The sequence below is a fragment of the Eschrichtius robustus genome, chromosome X (genome assembly GCF_028021215.1).
Source record: "Eschrichtius robustus isolate mEscRob2 chromosome X, mEscRob2.pri, whole genome shotgun sequence".
NCBI lineage: Eukaryota > Metazoa > Chordata > Mammalia > Artiodactyla > Eschrichtiidae > Eschrichtius > Eschrichtius robustus.
The window spans coordinates 66,124,282-66,139,195 of record NC_090845.1 but is presented as its reverse complement, the minus strand read 5'-3'; the positions used below and the strand labels follow the sequence as shown (position 1 = coordinate 66,139,195).

The following is a 14,914-nucleotide window of genomic DNA, read 5'->3' as shown; positions in this document are numbered from 1 at the left end:
TTCCCCTATTAAAACAGCATGGGAATAAACATCCTTATGGCTAAATTTTTCATCCCTTTATTCAATAAATATTCGTTATTCGTTGAGTACCTTTACTGTGTGTCAGCCATTGTGTTTGGTATTGGGTTACAACAGTGAGCACAAAACACAAAGTTACTACTCATGTGGAATTTAAATTCTAGCAGGAGAGCAGTTGTTAATCAGATAATCACATTGTTGAATATGTAGTTTATAACTGAAATGGATTCTCTGAAAGAAAAGGAATACTGTTCTGTGAGAGAATATAGCCAAGGATCCTGACTGGGGTTAGGGAAGACCTCATTGAGGAAGTGCTGCTTGAGCTGGCAGTTAACTAATTGGAAGAAGTTGAGGGCATGTTGGTGTTTCAGAGAGAGAGATTATTCCAAAGTGAAAGGTATTGTGCAAAGGCCTTGTGGCAGGAGAGATTATAGTCTATTTGAGGAGCTGAAAGAAAGGTAGTGTGGCATGAACACTGAAAGCAGTAGTATAAGACATGACTAGAGAGGAAGCTAGGGGCCAGGGCAAGCAGAGCCTCATAAGCTATGGTATGGACTTTGATCTTTATCCTAAGAGTGATAGGATGCCATTGAAGGGTTTTTTTGTTTGTTTGTTTACTTCAATTTATATTTTTTATTAATTAAAATTGTATTAATTTTTTAAAAAGGTAACACATTCACATGGTTCAAAATTCAAAAAGAACAGAAGGATACAGAATTAAAAAAAAAATCTTCCCCCTACCCTGTTCCCCTTCCCAGAGGCAAACATTATTACCAATTTCTTTGGTATCTTTCCAGAGATGATCTTTGAATATAAAAACAAATATTTGGGAGTGCCCATCTCTTAACAATTTCACCATAACAACGCATTATCTTTGCTAATCTGATCAGATAAAAAATATATCAGAGTTGTTTTAATTTGCACTTTTTATTTTTGAGTCAAGTTGAGCATCTTTTTATATTTAGGGCCATGTGTGTATATACACATATATATATATATATATATATATATATATATTTTTTTTTTTTAGCAATGCTTTATTTTTATTTTTACTTTTTTTTTAATTTTTGAATTTAATTTATTTTTTATACGACAGGTTCTTATTAGTTATCTATTTTATGCATATTATATACATTGAAGGGTTTTAAACTGAGTAATATCTGATTGCAGGCTGAACTAATTGGACCAGGAGCAGAGCCGATGCAAGGAGATCAGTTAAGAGATTGTTGCAGTGGTTTATGTGAGAAAGATGATAGCTTGGATTACGTTTGTGGTGGAAACAGAAAGAAGTAGACAAATTCAAGAGATTTTTAGGAAGTAAAATTGATTCAACTTGGAGAATATTCATTTATTTTTTTAAAGCATTAAGTTCCCAGAAGTGGAATTCTCAACACAAAGGGCAGAATTATTTTAAAAGCTTATGGCAGATATCAAATTGCTTTCCAGAAAGATTATTTCAGTGCACTCTCCCATTAGCAGTGTATTAGAGTACCTATTTCCATATATCTTCACCAACAATGAGCATTAACTTTCTTCTTATTTTTTAATACCTTTTACAGAAATTGATTAGATACTTCCATTTTTTAAATACGTTTATTTATTTAATTTATTTTTGGCTGCACTGGGTCTTCGTTGCTGCACGCGGGCTTTTCTCTAGTTGCGGTGAGCGGGGACTACTCTTCGTTGTGATGTGCAGGCTTATTGCTGTGGCTTCTCTTGTTGCGGAGCATGGGCTCTAGGCACGTGGCTTCAGCAGTTGTGGCTTGCGGGCTCTAGAGTGCAGGCTCAGTAGTTGTGGCACACGGGCTTAGTTGCTCTGTGGCATCTGGGATCTTCCCGGACCAGGGCTCGAACCCGTGTCTCCTGCATTGGCAGGTGGACTCTCAACCACTGCGCCACCAGGGAAGCCCAGATACTTCAATTTTTAAAATGGGGATTATTTCACCAACTAAAATAATATAGTAGTTTGGGAATGTGTGTGTATATATATATATATATATTCTTATTTTGGCTTTGGAAAGTGTATATTTCATTCTTAATATTCTGTTTCTAAAAGCTGAAACTAAAACAAAAAGATTTAATGGGAATGTTGCCTCGGGAACTTGGGGGAAAAAAAAAAGTATGGTAGATTTAAGTCAGATTAAGTATGACTGGAAAGTTATGTTTTTGTTGAAATTTTTAATAACCCAGCTTCTGTTCTATATAGTCAATGCCAAGACTCATACTTTCCTAAACACTGTATTGTAACTGTGCTCTGTCATGAGGTTGGACGTAGGGTTCCAAAATATCTTACATAAACATACTAATAAAGAGGCCAAACGTATGTGAAGATTTTGACCTCAAAGCTGGAAATATGGAAATGTTTCTTAAATTTTATGTAATATTTTGATAGCTTAATAGATAAGAAATAAATGTGTAGATAACTTTAAATAAATGTATGGATAACTTTTTGACAATATGAGGATGGCTATAGCTGAAAGTAAGAAATTTAGAGAAATAAGTAGCTTTTGGAAAACTATTGAAATAGTTTGAGTTTAAAAGATATTGACCTTAGATTCAGAATAAAAGTTATGTTTGTAATGTTTTCGTATTTTCCTCAAATATTTACATAATTCTACACTATTGAACTATGTTTATTTTTGAAATGACGTGTTACTCACTGCTTTTGTTCTCTCTTTCAACAGTTAAAAGATGTTGATACTCAGAAAATCATAAAAGCAATGCTCTCTTATGTGTGGCCCAGAGACAGGCCAGATCTACGAGCTAGGGTTGCCATTTCCTTGGGATTTTTGGGTGGAGCAAAGGTAAGAATAAGAGAAATTATGTATTGTTTGTTGCTATAACTAGGAAATACTATGACATTTTCTAGTAAAGAAACTTAGACTGATATAAGTCACTTTGGGGAGTATTGTCAACATTTAGGGCCCTCGTTTATGTAACTCTTCTATGCAGTCAGCAGAAATTATATGATAATGCCTGATTTATCTATGTATCAGACTTATAACAGCCTCAACCTAATGGAATTCTTCCTGAAACCAGTGTAAGATACAGGATCGTGGGTTGTAACAAAGCATAAGGAACTTGTAAAAGAAGCTCCTCAGAGTCCTGTTGGCTTTTATTTAATACATATTTCTGGTAAGCTTAGTTTTCAGTTCCTAGTAAATTGGAAAGAGGATGAAGACATTTTAGGTACATTAATAGTCATAAGTGGTAAACAGCAGTGTGACATGAAGGGAAAAATAAAACAGGAAAACTTAAAAAAAAACAAAAGCCAAAAAGCTGGGCATTTTGGTACATTCAGTATAGGGACCCTCTACATCTTAGCAGCCTCCTCAGTTCATCACTATACTGTAACACATTTTAATAAGGCAAAGTTATGATAATGACTCTGGGCTTTCAAGAAGAACTCCTTTCAATTTATTCAGATTTTAAAGTCAGTGAATTCTATTATCTTTAGGTACAATATATAGTCATAGTACATATTATAGTCTCAAGTCAGGCTTCCTGGGCTCTGCCTCTTACTAACCTTGTAACCTTGGGTAAATTGCTTACTCTCCGTTCCTTGGTTTCCCAATTTGTAAAATAAGGTAAAATAGGGTTGTCATAAGAATTAAATAGATTAACATATAAAAGACTTAGAACAGTACTGGCACATAGTAAAACATTATATACGTGTTAAAATAAAAATAGATTTGGATTTCCATCAGAAATATGGTAAAAAAAATGTCTGCTCAAAAGTATAAATGAGATTTGGCTATAATTTGGTTATCATTCTATGTATAAGGGTTAATACATTGTTTTAGAACCCAGGTCTTATCACTTATTTCTTCTCTGTCTCCTGTGTGTTCCCTTTTATTTACTCATTCTTTACCCTATCCTAAAAATATTTACTGAGAACTTGTCATACAAGTATTGTTCTTGGCCCTGCAGGGTATTCAAATATGAATAAAGCACATTTTTTTCCCTCAAATTATAAGGATAAGACAAGTTTTACTTATTGTCATAATACAACATAGGTCATAAATGATTGAAAAGAAGTACCATTCAAGTATTGGAGGGCTTCAAAGGAAAGAACCACCAATATGGGGAGTCAGGAAAGGTTTCACAGAGGAGGTGATGTTTGAGATAGGTCTGGATTGATGAGTAGGATAATTACAGGTATAGGAATAACATGGACAAGATGAGAGAGAATATATAGTATGAGTGGAGAAATGAGTAGTCCATTTTTGCTCTAATGAGGAGAAAATGTTTCAGAGGAATTAGAAGTAATCTTGGAAAGATAAATAGAATTCCTACTGTGAAATACCTTAACTGTAAAACAAAAATTTATTTAATCATGTTGGAAGTAGGAACCTCTATTTTGAGTAGAAGAGTAATAAGGTTAGAGCTGTACTTTAGGGAATTAATTTGACTGTTGTATAAGATGAATTAGGGTGGTGAGAGACCTAAAGTAGGGATACCATTCATTCATTTTCATTTCATGCATTCATTCAGCAAACACTTACCAGCCAGTTAGGAGGCTAATGTAATAGCCTAGATGAGAAGTAATAGTAGTTTGTACTGGAGCGGATGATAGAAATGGTAATATGGAGAGAAGAGATGCCAGAGATATTGTGAATTAAGGGAGGTAGAATCAACAAGACTTAGCAATGGATGAGATATTAAAAGTAAAAAAAAGAATAGGATTCAAAGATGATGCCAAGGATGAGAGAATGATAATGCCTTTAACAGAAGTAGGTAGTAAGTCAGGAAGTCTTGTTTGGGAAGATGAAAATTTTGGTTTCGGGCGTGTTAAGTTTGAGGTGCCAGTGGAACATCAAGTGGCTCATAATACAAAATGCAAGACAAGCTCAGGAAGGAGCCCAGGGCTGGAGAGATTGAGGTGATAGTTGAAACAATGCAAATTAGTGAGTTAATCTAAGAAAAGAACAGAAATAGACGACAACTACAGACGTCACTTGTGATAAATGTGTTCCTGTAGGGAAGTAAATAATAGTGGAAACAGGGACGGCATGATTAAAGAGTAAAACCAAAATAATTCAGTCAGACTCCATCTATTTTCTTGTCTCCTTTCTCATCTATGGGCTCTGGTGAGTACTCTCCCAGTGAACTTCCCTGGGAAAGAATTTAAATGAAGATTCTGAGCAACAAACCAAGAATCCATACTTTATTCTCTTTGTCAAGCCGAAAAGAGAGAACTGCATTACAAATCTAATTTTGTTAGCTAATGTTGAAAATTTTAAACTCATATTCATTTTTAGAACAGTGTTGGTTGCTGAATTGTCTTTCACCTACAAATTACTGAAGGATAAAGATTTTTCTGAGCTCCTGTGCAAGGCAGAATTAGCAAATTGCCCTTTATTCCTTCATGTGATTGTAAGTACCTTGCTGACAAGTTAAAGGCAGATTGTTTTCTGGACTTTCTTTTGAATTGAAGAGAGCAGATTAGAAGATGACCAAGCTAGTCAAAGGGAGGAGTCCTAAGTAATGACATTTGTGTTAGACTTTGTTTTTAGAGTGAATTTCAATCCTTCAAAATGTAAATTTTTGTTGCTTGGTGACAGGTCAATATCAGGTATAAAATGCAACCCAAGTTAACATCCGTAAGGACTGAAATATTTTCAGAAGGCTAATATTTGATTCTTCTGTGAACAAATACTGAGCACCCATAGAATGGAAAGTGCTGTACTAATCTCATATAAACTGATTACAAGTAAACAGAAATTAATATAGAGAAATAAGTTTTTCAAATGTATGTTTGATTTCTTTTGGATCAGGAAAAGGAGGAAATTGCCAGGAGTTATGATGCATGCTGGTACTTTCAGAGCATATATATTAAAAGTTTTCTTTCACTAGGTAGGAGCTACACCATAGAGCAACTTTAGGAATGTAGAGCATAGTAGTAGCATTTAACCATTCCTAACACCATTTGTTCAGCTTCTATACTGTCTTCAGTTTAAAAATAATCACTCTCCCAAATCTTTAAAACCTAGTCATTATTTATTTATTTTTTTAACACCTTTATTGGAGTATAATGGCTTTACAGTGTTGTGTTAGTTACCACTGTATAACAAAGTGCATCAGCTATATGTATACATATATCCCCATATCCCCTCCCTCTTGTGTCTCCCTCCCACCCTCCCAATCCCACCCCTCTAGATGGATAAAAAGCACCTAGCTGATCTCCCTGTGCTATGTGGCTGCTTCCTACTAGCTAGCTGTTTTACATTTGGTAGTGTATATATGTCCATGCCATTCTCTCACTTCGTCCCAGCTTACCCTTCCACCTCCCCGTGTCCTCAAGTCCATTCTCTACGTCTGCGTCTTTATTCCTGTCCTGCCCCTAGGTTCTTCACAACCTTCTTTTTTTTTTTTTTAGATTCCATATATATGTGTTAGCATACGGTATTTGTTTTTCTCTTTCTGACTTACTTCACTCTGTATGACAGATTCTAACTCCATCCACCTCACTACAAATAACTCAGTTTCGTTTCTTTTTATGGCTGAGTAATATTCCATTGTATATATGTGCCACTTCTTCTTTATCCATTCATCTGTCGATGGACACTTAAGTTGGTTCCATGTCCTGGCTATTGTAAATAGAGGTGCAATGAACATTGTGGTACAGGACTCTTTTTGAATTATGGTTTTCTCAGGGTATATGCCCAGCAGTGGGATTGCTGGGTCATATGCTAGTTCTATTTTTAGTTTCTTAAGGAACCTCCGTACTGTTCTCCATAGTGGCTGTATCAATTTACATTCCCACCAACAGTGCAGAAGGGTTCCCTTTTCTCCACATCCTCTCCAGCATTAATTGTTTGTAGATTTTTTGATGATGGCCGTTCTGACTGGTGTGATGTGATACCTCATTGTAGTTTTGATTTGCATTTCTCTAATGATTAATGATGTTGAGCATCCTTTCATGTGTTTGTTGGCCATTTGTATATCTCCTTTGGAGAAATGTCTATTTAGGTCTTCTGCCCATTTTTGGATTGGGTTGTTTGTTTTTTTGATATTGAGCTGCATGAGCTCCTTGTATATTTTGGAGATTAATCCTCTGTCAGTTGCTTTGTTTGCAAATATTTTCCGCCTTTCTGTGGGTTCTCTTTTCCTCTTGCTTATGGTTTCCATTGCTGTGCAAAAGCTTTTAGATTTCATTAGGTTTATTTTTGTTTTTATTTCCCTTTCTCTAGGACATGGGTGAAAAAGGATCTTGCTGTGATTTATGTCATAGAGTGTTCTGCCTGTGTTTTCCTCCAAGAGTTTGATAGTGTCTGGCCTTATATTTAGGTCTTTAATCCATTTTGAGTTTATTTTTGTGTATGTTGTTAGGGAGTGTTCTAATCTCATTCCTTTACATGTAGCTGTGCAGTTTTCCCGGCACCACTTATCGAAGAGGCTGTCTTTTCTCCATTGTATATTCTTGCCTCCTTTCTCAAAGATAAGGGGACCATATGTGCGTGGGTTTATCTCTGGCCTTTCTATCCTGTTCCATTGATCTATATTTCTGTTTTTGTGCCAGTACCATACTGTCTTGATTACTGTAGCTTTGTAGTATAGTCTGAAGTCAGGGAATCTGATTCCTCCAGCTCCATTTTTCGTTCTCAAGATTGCTTTGGCTATTCAGGGTCTTTTGTGTTTCCATACAAATTGTGAAATTTTTTGTTTTAAGTCTGTAAAAAATGCCATTGGTAGTTCGATAGGGATTGTGTTGAATCTGTAGATTGCTTTGGGTAGTATATTCATTTCCACAGTGTTGCTTCTTCCAATCCAAGAACATGGTATATCTCTCCATCTGTTTGTATCATCTTTAATTTCTTTCTCAGTGTCTTATAGTTTTCTGCATACAGGTCTTTTGTCTCCTTGGGTAGGTTTATTCCTAGGTATTTTATTCTTTTTGTTGCAGTGGTAAATGGGAGTGTTTCCTTAATTTCTCTTTCAGATTTTTCATCATTAGTGTATAGGAATACAAGAGGTTTCTGTGCATTAACTTTATATCCTGCTACTTTACCAGATTCATTGATTAGCTCTAGTAGTTTTCTGGTAGCATCTTTAGGATTCTCTGTGTACAGTATCATGTCATCTACAAACAGTGACAGTTTTACTTCTTCTTTTCCGATTTGGATTCCTTTTATTTCTTTTTCTTCTCTGATTGCTGTGGCTAAGACTTCAAAAACTATGTTGAATAATGGTGGTGAGAGTGGGCAACCTTGTCTCATTCCTGATCTTACTGGAAATGGTTTCACTTTTTCACCATTGAGAACAATGCTAGCTGTGGGTTTGTCATATATGGCCCTTATTATGTTAAGATAAGTTCCCTCTATGCCTACTTTCTGGAGTGTTTTTTATCATAAATAGGTGTTGGATTTTGTCAAAAGCTTTTTCTGCATCTATTGAGATGATCGTATGGTTTTTATCCATCAGTTTGTTAATATGGTTTATCACATTGACTAATTTGCATATATTGAAGAATCCTTGCATTCCTGGGAACAACCCCCTTGATCATTGTGTATGATCCTTTTAATGTGCTGTTGGATTCCGTTTCCTAGTATTTTGTTGAGGATTTTTGCATCTATGTTCATCAGTGATATTGACCTGTAGTTTTCTTTTTTTTGTGGCATCTTTGTCGGTTTTAGTATCAGGGTAATGGTGGCCTCATAGCATGAGTTTGGGAGTGTTCCTCCCTCTGCTATATTTTGGAAGCATTTCAGAAGGATAGATGTTAGCTCTTCTCTAAATGTTTGATAGAATTCGCCTGTAAAGCCATCTGGTCCTGGGCTTTTGTTTGTTGGAAGATTTTTAATCACAGTTTCAATTTCAGTGCTTGTGATTAGTCTGTTTATATTTTCTATTTCTTCATGGTTCAGTCTCGGAAGGTTATGCTTTTCTAAGAATTTGTCCATTTCTTCCAGGTTGTCCATTTTATTGGTGTAGAGTTGCTTGTAGTAATCTCTCACGATCCTTTGTATTTCTGCAGTGTCAATTGTTAATTCTCCTTTTTCATTTCTATTTCTATTGTTTTGAGTCTTCTCCCTTTTTTTCTTGATGGGTTTGGCTAATGGTTTATCAATTTTGCTTATCTTCTCAAAGAACCAGCTTTTAGTTTTATTGATCTTTGCTATCATTTCCTTCATTTCTTTTTGATTTATTTCTGATCTGATCTTTATGATTTCTTTCCTTCTGCCAACTTTGGGATTTTTTTGTTTCTTCTTTCTCTAATTGCTTTAGGTGTAAGACTGTAATTCGAATATTGGTGCTTTTGATCTTGTTCCAGAGGTCTCTGAGAGTGTCTTCAATTCTTTTCATTCTTTTTTCTTTATTCTGCTCTGCAGTAGTGATTTCCACTATTTTATCGTCCAGGTCACTTATCCGTTCTTCTGCCTCAGTTTTTCTGCTATTGATTCCTTCTAGATAATTTTTTATTTCATTTATTGTGTTGTTCATCGTTGTTTGTTTGCTCTTTAGTTCTTCTATGTCCTTGTTAAACGTTTCTTGTATTTTCTCCATTGTATTTCCAGGATTTTGGATCATCCTTACTATCATTGCTCTGAAATCTTTTTCAGGTAGACTGCCTATTTCCTCTTCATTTGTTTGGTCTGGTGGGTTTTTACTTTGCTCCTTCATCTTCTGTGTGTTTGTTTGTCTTCTCATTTTGCTTAACTTACTGTGTTTGGGGTCTCCTTTTCGCAGGCTGTAGATTTGTAGTTCCCGTTGTTTTTGGTGTCTGCCCCCAGTGGGTAAGGTTGGTTCAGTGGGTTGTGTAGGCTTCCTGCTGGAGGGGACTGGTGCCTGTGTTCTGGCGGATGCAGCTGGATCTTGTCTTCCTGGTGGGCAGGACCGCATCTGGTGGTGTGGTTTGGGGTGTCTGTGAACTTATTTTGATTTTACGCAGCCTCTCTCCTGATGGGTGGGTTTGTGCTCCTGTCTTGCTAGTTGTTTGGCATAGTGTGTCCACCACTGGACCTTGCTGATCTTTGAGTGAGCTGGGTCTTAGCGTTGAGATGGAGATCTCTGGGAGATCTTTCGCCATTTGATATTTCGTGTGGCCGGGAAGTCTCTCATGGACCGGTGTCCTGAACTCGACTCTCCCACCTCAGAGGGTCAAGCCTGACACCCGGCTGGAGCACCAAGACCCTGTCAGCCATACGGCAGAGAAGAAAAGGGAGAAGGAAGGAAGGGAGGGAGGGAGGGAGGAAGGAAGGAGGGAAACAATAAAGTTATTAAAATTTTAAAAAATTATTAAAAATAAAAAAGTGCTAAAAAAACAGAAAGAAAGAAGAGAGCAACCAAACCAAAAAACAAATCCACCAATGATAACAAGTGCTAAAAACTATACAAAAAAAATGGGCAGACAGAACCCTAGGACAAATTGTAAAAGCAAAGCTATTCAGACAAAATCACATAAAGAAGCATACACGTACACACACACAAAAAGAGAAAAAGGAAAAATATATATATACGTTAAACAAAAAAGGGAAGAGAGCAACCAAATCAATAAACAAATCTACCAATAATAATAAGCTCTAAATACTAAACTAAAATAAACATAAAACCAGAAACAAATTAGATGCAGAAAGCAAACCGCAAGTCTACAGTTGCTCCCGAAGTCCACCGCCTCAATTTTGGGATGATTCATTGTCTATTCAGGTGTTCCACAGATGCAGGGTACATCAAGTTGATTGTGGAGATTTAATCTGCTGCTACTGAGGCTTCTTGGAGAAATTTCCATTTCTCTTCTTTGTTAGCACAGCTCCTGGGGCTCCGCTTTGGAATTGGCCCCACCTCTGCATGTAGGTCACCTGAGGGCATCTGTTCCCTGCCCAGACAGGACGGGGTTAAAGTAGCAGCATATTTGGGGGCTGTGGCTCACTCATGGTGGGGGGAGGCAGGGGTGTGCAATGCAGGGTGAGTCTGCGGCAGCAGAGGCTGGTGTGACATTGCAACAGCCTGAGGTGCACCGTGTGTTCTCCTGGGGAAGTTGTCCCTGGATCACGGGACCCTGGCGGTGGCGGGCTGCACAGGCTCCCGGGAGGGGAGGTGTGGATAGTGACCTGTGCTTGCACACAGGCTCCTTGGTGGCTGCAGCAGCAGCCTTAGCGTTTCATGCTTGTCTCTGGTGTCCGCGCTGATATCCGCAGCTCGCACCCATCTCTGGAGCTCGTTTAGGCGTTGCCCTGAACCCCCCCTCCTCACGCGCCCTGAAACAATGGTCTCTTGCCTCTTAGGCAGGTCCAGACTTTTTCCCGGACTCCCTACTGGCTAGCTGTGGCATACCAGCCCCCTTCAGGCTGTGTTCACGCAGCCAACCCCAGTCCTCTCCCTGGGATCTGACCTCGAAAGCTGAAGCCTTAGCTCCCAGCCCCCGCCCGCCCCCGGCGGGTGAGCAGACAGGCCTCTCAGGCTGATGAATGCTGGTCGGCACCCATCCTCTGTGCGGGAATCTCTCTGCTTTGCCCCCTGCACCCCTGTTGCTGCGCTCTCCTTCATGGCTCTGAAGCTTCCACCCCGCCACCTCCTTCTCTGCTAGTGAAGGGGCTTCCTAGTGTGTGGAAACCTTTCCTCCTCCACAGCTCCCTCCCAGAAGTGCAGGTCCCTTCCCTATTCTTTTGTCTCTGTTTTTTCTCTTTTCTTTTGCCCTACCCAGGTACCTGGGGGGAGTTTCTTGCCTTTTGGGAAGTCTGAGGTCTTCTGCCAGCGTTCAGTAGGTGTTCTGTAGGAGTTGTTCCACATGTAGATGTATTTTTGATGTATCTGTTGGGAGGAGGGTGATCTCCACGTCTTACTACTTAGCCACCTTGAAGTGCGAGTCCCTTATTTATTTTTGAGTAGTACTGCAGGTGTGATTTATAATTTGTGTGCATTAGATGCATTGTTAGCCCTTTCATTCCTCGGCTTCCTATTTTTTTCCTCAACCTGATTACATGCTTTGGCATATAAGCACTTTGGACCAATCTGTGCCCCTTTATACTCAGATCTTCCCTATCTCCTCCACATACTTCTTGGAACTTTAGGGCAGGGTTCAGGAACCTTTTCAGCTCCAATTGAATGCCACCCAGCCATCTGAGCAGTGTGTGGTGGTTTCATAACAAGGCCTAAGGCATCCATGAAGGATAAGGAAGACAGAAAGAGAGAAATGTTTAGTGAGTAGAAGGAAAAGGGAGGATTTCATGGTTAACATATGGGACCACAGTATACCATCTGCTTGCTTATTTGCTTTTTAATGCTCTTTTGATTCTGAGATTCTTAATGCTGTCATTGCCTCCAACAAAGATTTTTAAGATAAACTGTATTATATAGAGATGTCTTGCAGCCCAGAGGAGGCCAAGAGGATGGATTGGTATTTCTTCTATCCAAGTTACAGCAATTCTCTTTTAGTACTGTAGAGTTCTGTATGAGGTATAGTTTAGGGGTTCTATTGCCACAAGAGACACAGAGATAGAGACAGAGAGAATACTCTTTGCCTTCATTCCTTAAATCCCTACAAATTTTATGCAGTACCTTTTCTTATCATCCACATGTACATCATAGGAGTATCACATCATCATTAATCTCTTCTAAGGATTTTAAAAATTTCAGTCTTTCTATTAGTATATTACACTTAATATGTAATATAAGGATTTATGGAAAATATAAAACACATTTACTGAAATCATCTGATTTTATAAAATAAGTGTTTTAATATTGTAAAATAGTTTACTCATATTCTCTAACCACTACCGTCTTGGAAACCACTTAGTTGACAGAGAAATTGGGGGCACAGAAAATTAAATATCAAGTACAAAAAGATATTCTCACTAATCTGTTAGAAATGAAAATAAGCTACTTTAAAATTATAAAATAATTTCAGGGGAGAGTGTGATTTATAAAAATATTATCAATACCTCATTTCTTCAAGAATGCATCTATTATATAAAGTAATGGATAATATATGTGTCAGTCCATCTGGGCTGCTATAACAAAATGCCATAAACTGGGTGGTTCATAGATCGCTGTCTTGTTTTGTAACCTCACATGATGTAAAGGGCAAGAAGGGTCTCTGGGCACTCTTATAAGGGCACTAATCTCATTCATGAGGGTTCTGTCCTCATGACCTTGTCACCTCCTAAAGGCCCTGCCTCCAAATACCATCATCCTGGGGGTTAGAATTCAACATATGAATTTGGTAGGGGGAAACAAACATTCAGACCATAGTAATATGTACTAAACAAACATTTGTTGATTGACTATTAGGTATAAGGTACTGTGCTTAGGCAGCTGGGAATACAAAAATAAATAAAATGTGGGCCTTGCCCTCCTGGAGTTGCTGTGTACTGAAGGAGAAGAATATACAAATAATGATAAAATATATCTATATATAACATAAACATCCAAAGGGAGTCACAAATGAAGCTATAGGGGAGTTCCAAGAATTAGGCATTTAGGGAAGGCTTCATGGAGGAGCTAGAGTTTTCCAGTAACTACTGTCTTCAAAAGATTAATGCACTTTTTGCTTAACTTTGATACTTTAAAATTTTCTGAAAAACATTTTTAAAAGTAAAACAATGCTAACAATGCTACCTGAAGCCTTAAGTTGAGAAGTGTGATTTATACCCTGGAGTATTTCTTTAATTAAAAGACTTTATATTTTAGAGAATTTTTAGGCTTACAGAAAAATTGAGCTGTAAGTACAGAGAGTTCCTATATATCCCTCCTCCCAAAAGCCCCCCCCCACTAAATTTCTTCTATTACTAACATCTTGCATTAGTGTAGTACATTTGTTACAATTGATGAACCAATTATAAAAAAATACATTATTCTTATTAACTAAGTTCATAGTGTACATTAGGATTCCATTCTTTGTGTTGTAGTTATATGGTTTTGGGGAAATGCATAATGTCAGATACCACCACTAAAGTATCATACAGAATAGTTTTACTGCCCTGAAAATCCGAGGCATTCCACCTATTCATCTCTCTCTCCATCCTCCTGAATCCCTGATAACCACTGACCATTTTGCTGTCTCTGTAGTTTTACCTTCTCCAGAATGTTATACAGTTGGAATCATACAGTATGTAGCCCTTTCAGACTGGTTTCTCTCACTTAGGAATATGCATTTCTGGGCCATTTGTGGCTTTCTTTTTATTTGATAGTTCATTTCTTTTTATTGCTGAAAAATATTTCACTGTATGGAGGTACCATAGTGTGTTTATCCACTCGCTCTTTGAAAGATATCTTGGTTGCTTCTAAATTTTGGCAATTATAAATAAAGCTGCAGTAAACATTTGTGTACAGGATTTTATGTGACATAAGTTTTCAGTTCATTTGGGTAATTACCAAGGATTGCAATTGCTAGATTATATAGTAAGACTATGTTTAATTTTGTGAGAAACTGCCATACTGTCTTCCAAAGTGGCTGTACCGTTCTTCATTCCCACTAGCAATGAAGTTTCTGTTCTTGCATATCCTTGTCAACCATTTTAATAGGTGCATAATGGTATCTCATTTTTGTTCTGATTTGAAATTGCCTAATGACACATGGCATTGAGCACCTTTTCATATGCTTATTGGCATCTGTATATCCTTCTTGGTGAGATGTCTATCAGGTCTTTTGCCGATTTTTCATTTGGGTTGTTCATTTTCTTATTGTTGAATTTTAAGAGTTCTTTGCATATTTTGAATACCAGTTCTTTATCAGATAGATGTTTTGCAGATATTTTTACTCTATCTGTGGCTTGTATTTTCCTTCTCTTTACAGTGTCTTTCACAAAACAGAAGTTTTAAATTTTAATGAAGTCCAACTTATCAGTGTTCATGGATTGTGCCTTTAATGTTGTTATCTCATGTCACTGGCAAACCAAAGGTCACCTAGATTTTCCTTTATGTTATCTTCTAGAAGTTTTATAGTTTTTTGCTTTAC

The 14,914-nt window shown here is 37.4% G+C and overlaps 1 protein-coding gene across 1 annotated transcript in view; it reads left to right on the top strand.

Moving 5' to 3' along the window:
- Positions 1 to 14,914, top strand: part of ABCB7 (ATP binding cassette subfamily B member 7) — a 143,224-nt gene that overhangs the window by 76,670 nt on the left and 51,640 nt on the right. Inside the window, exon 4 of the mRNA XM_068533725.1 lies at positions 2,703 to 2,822. Within this exon, the coding sequence (XP_068389826.1) occupies positions 2,703 to 2,822 (120 nt within the window). The remainder of the gene's footprint in view (positions 1 to 2,702; positions 2,823 to 14,914) is intronic.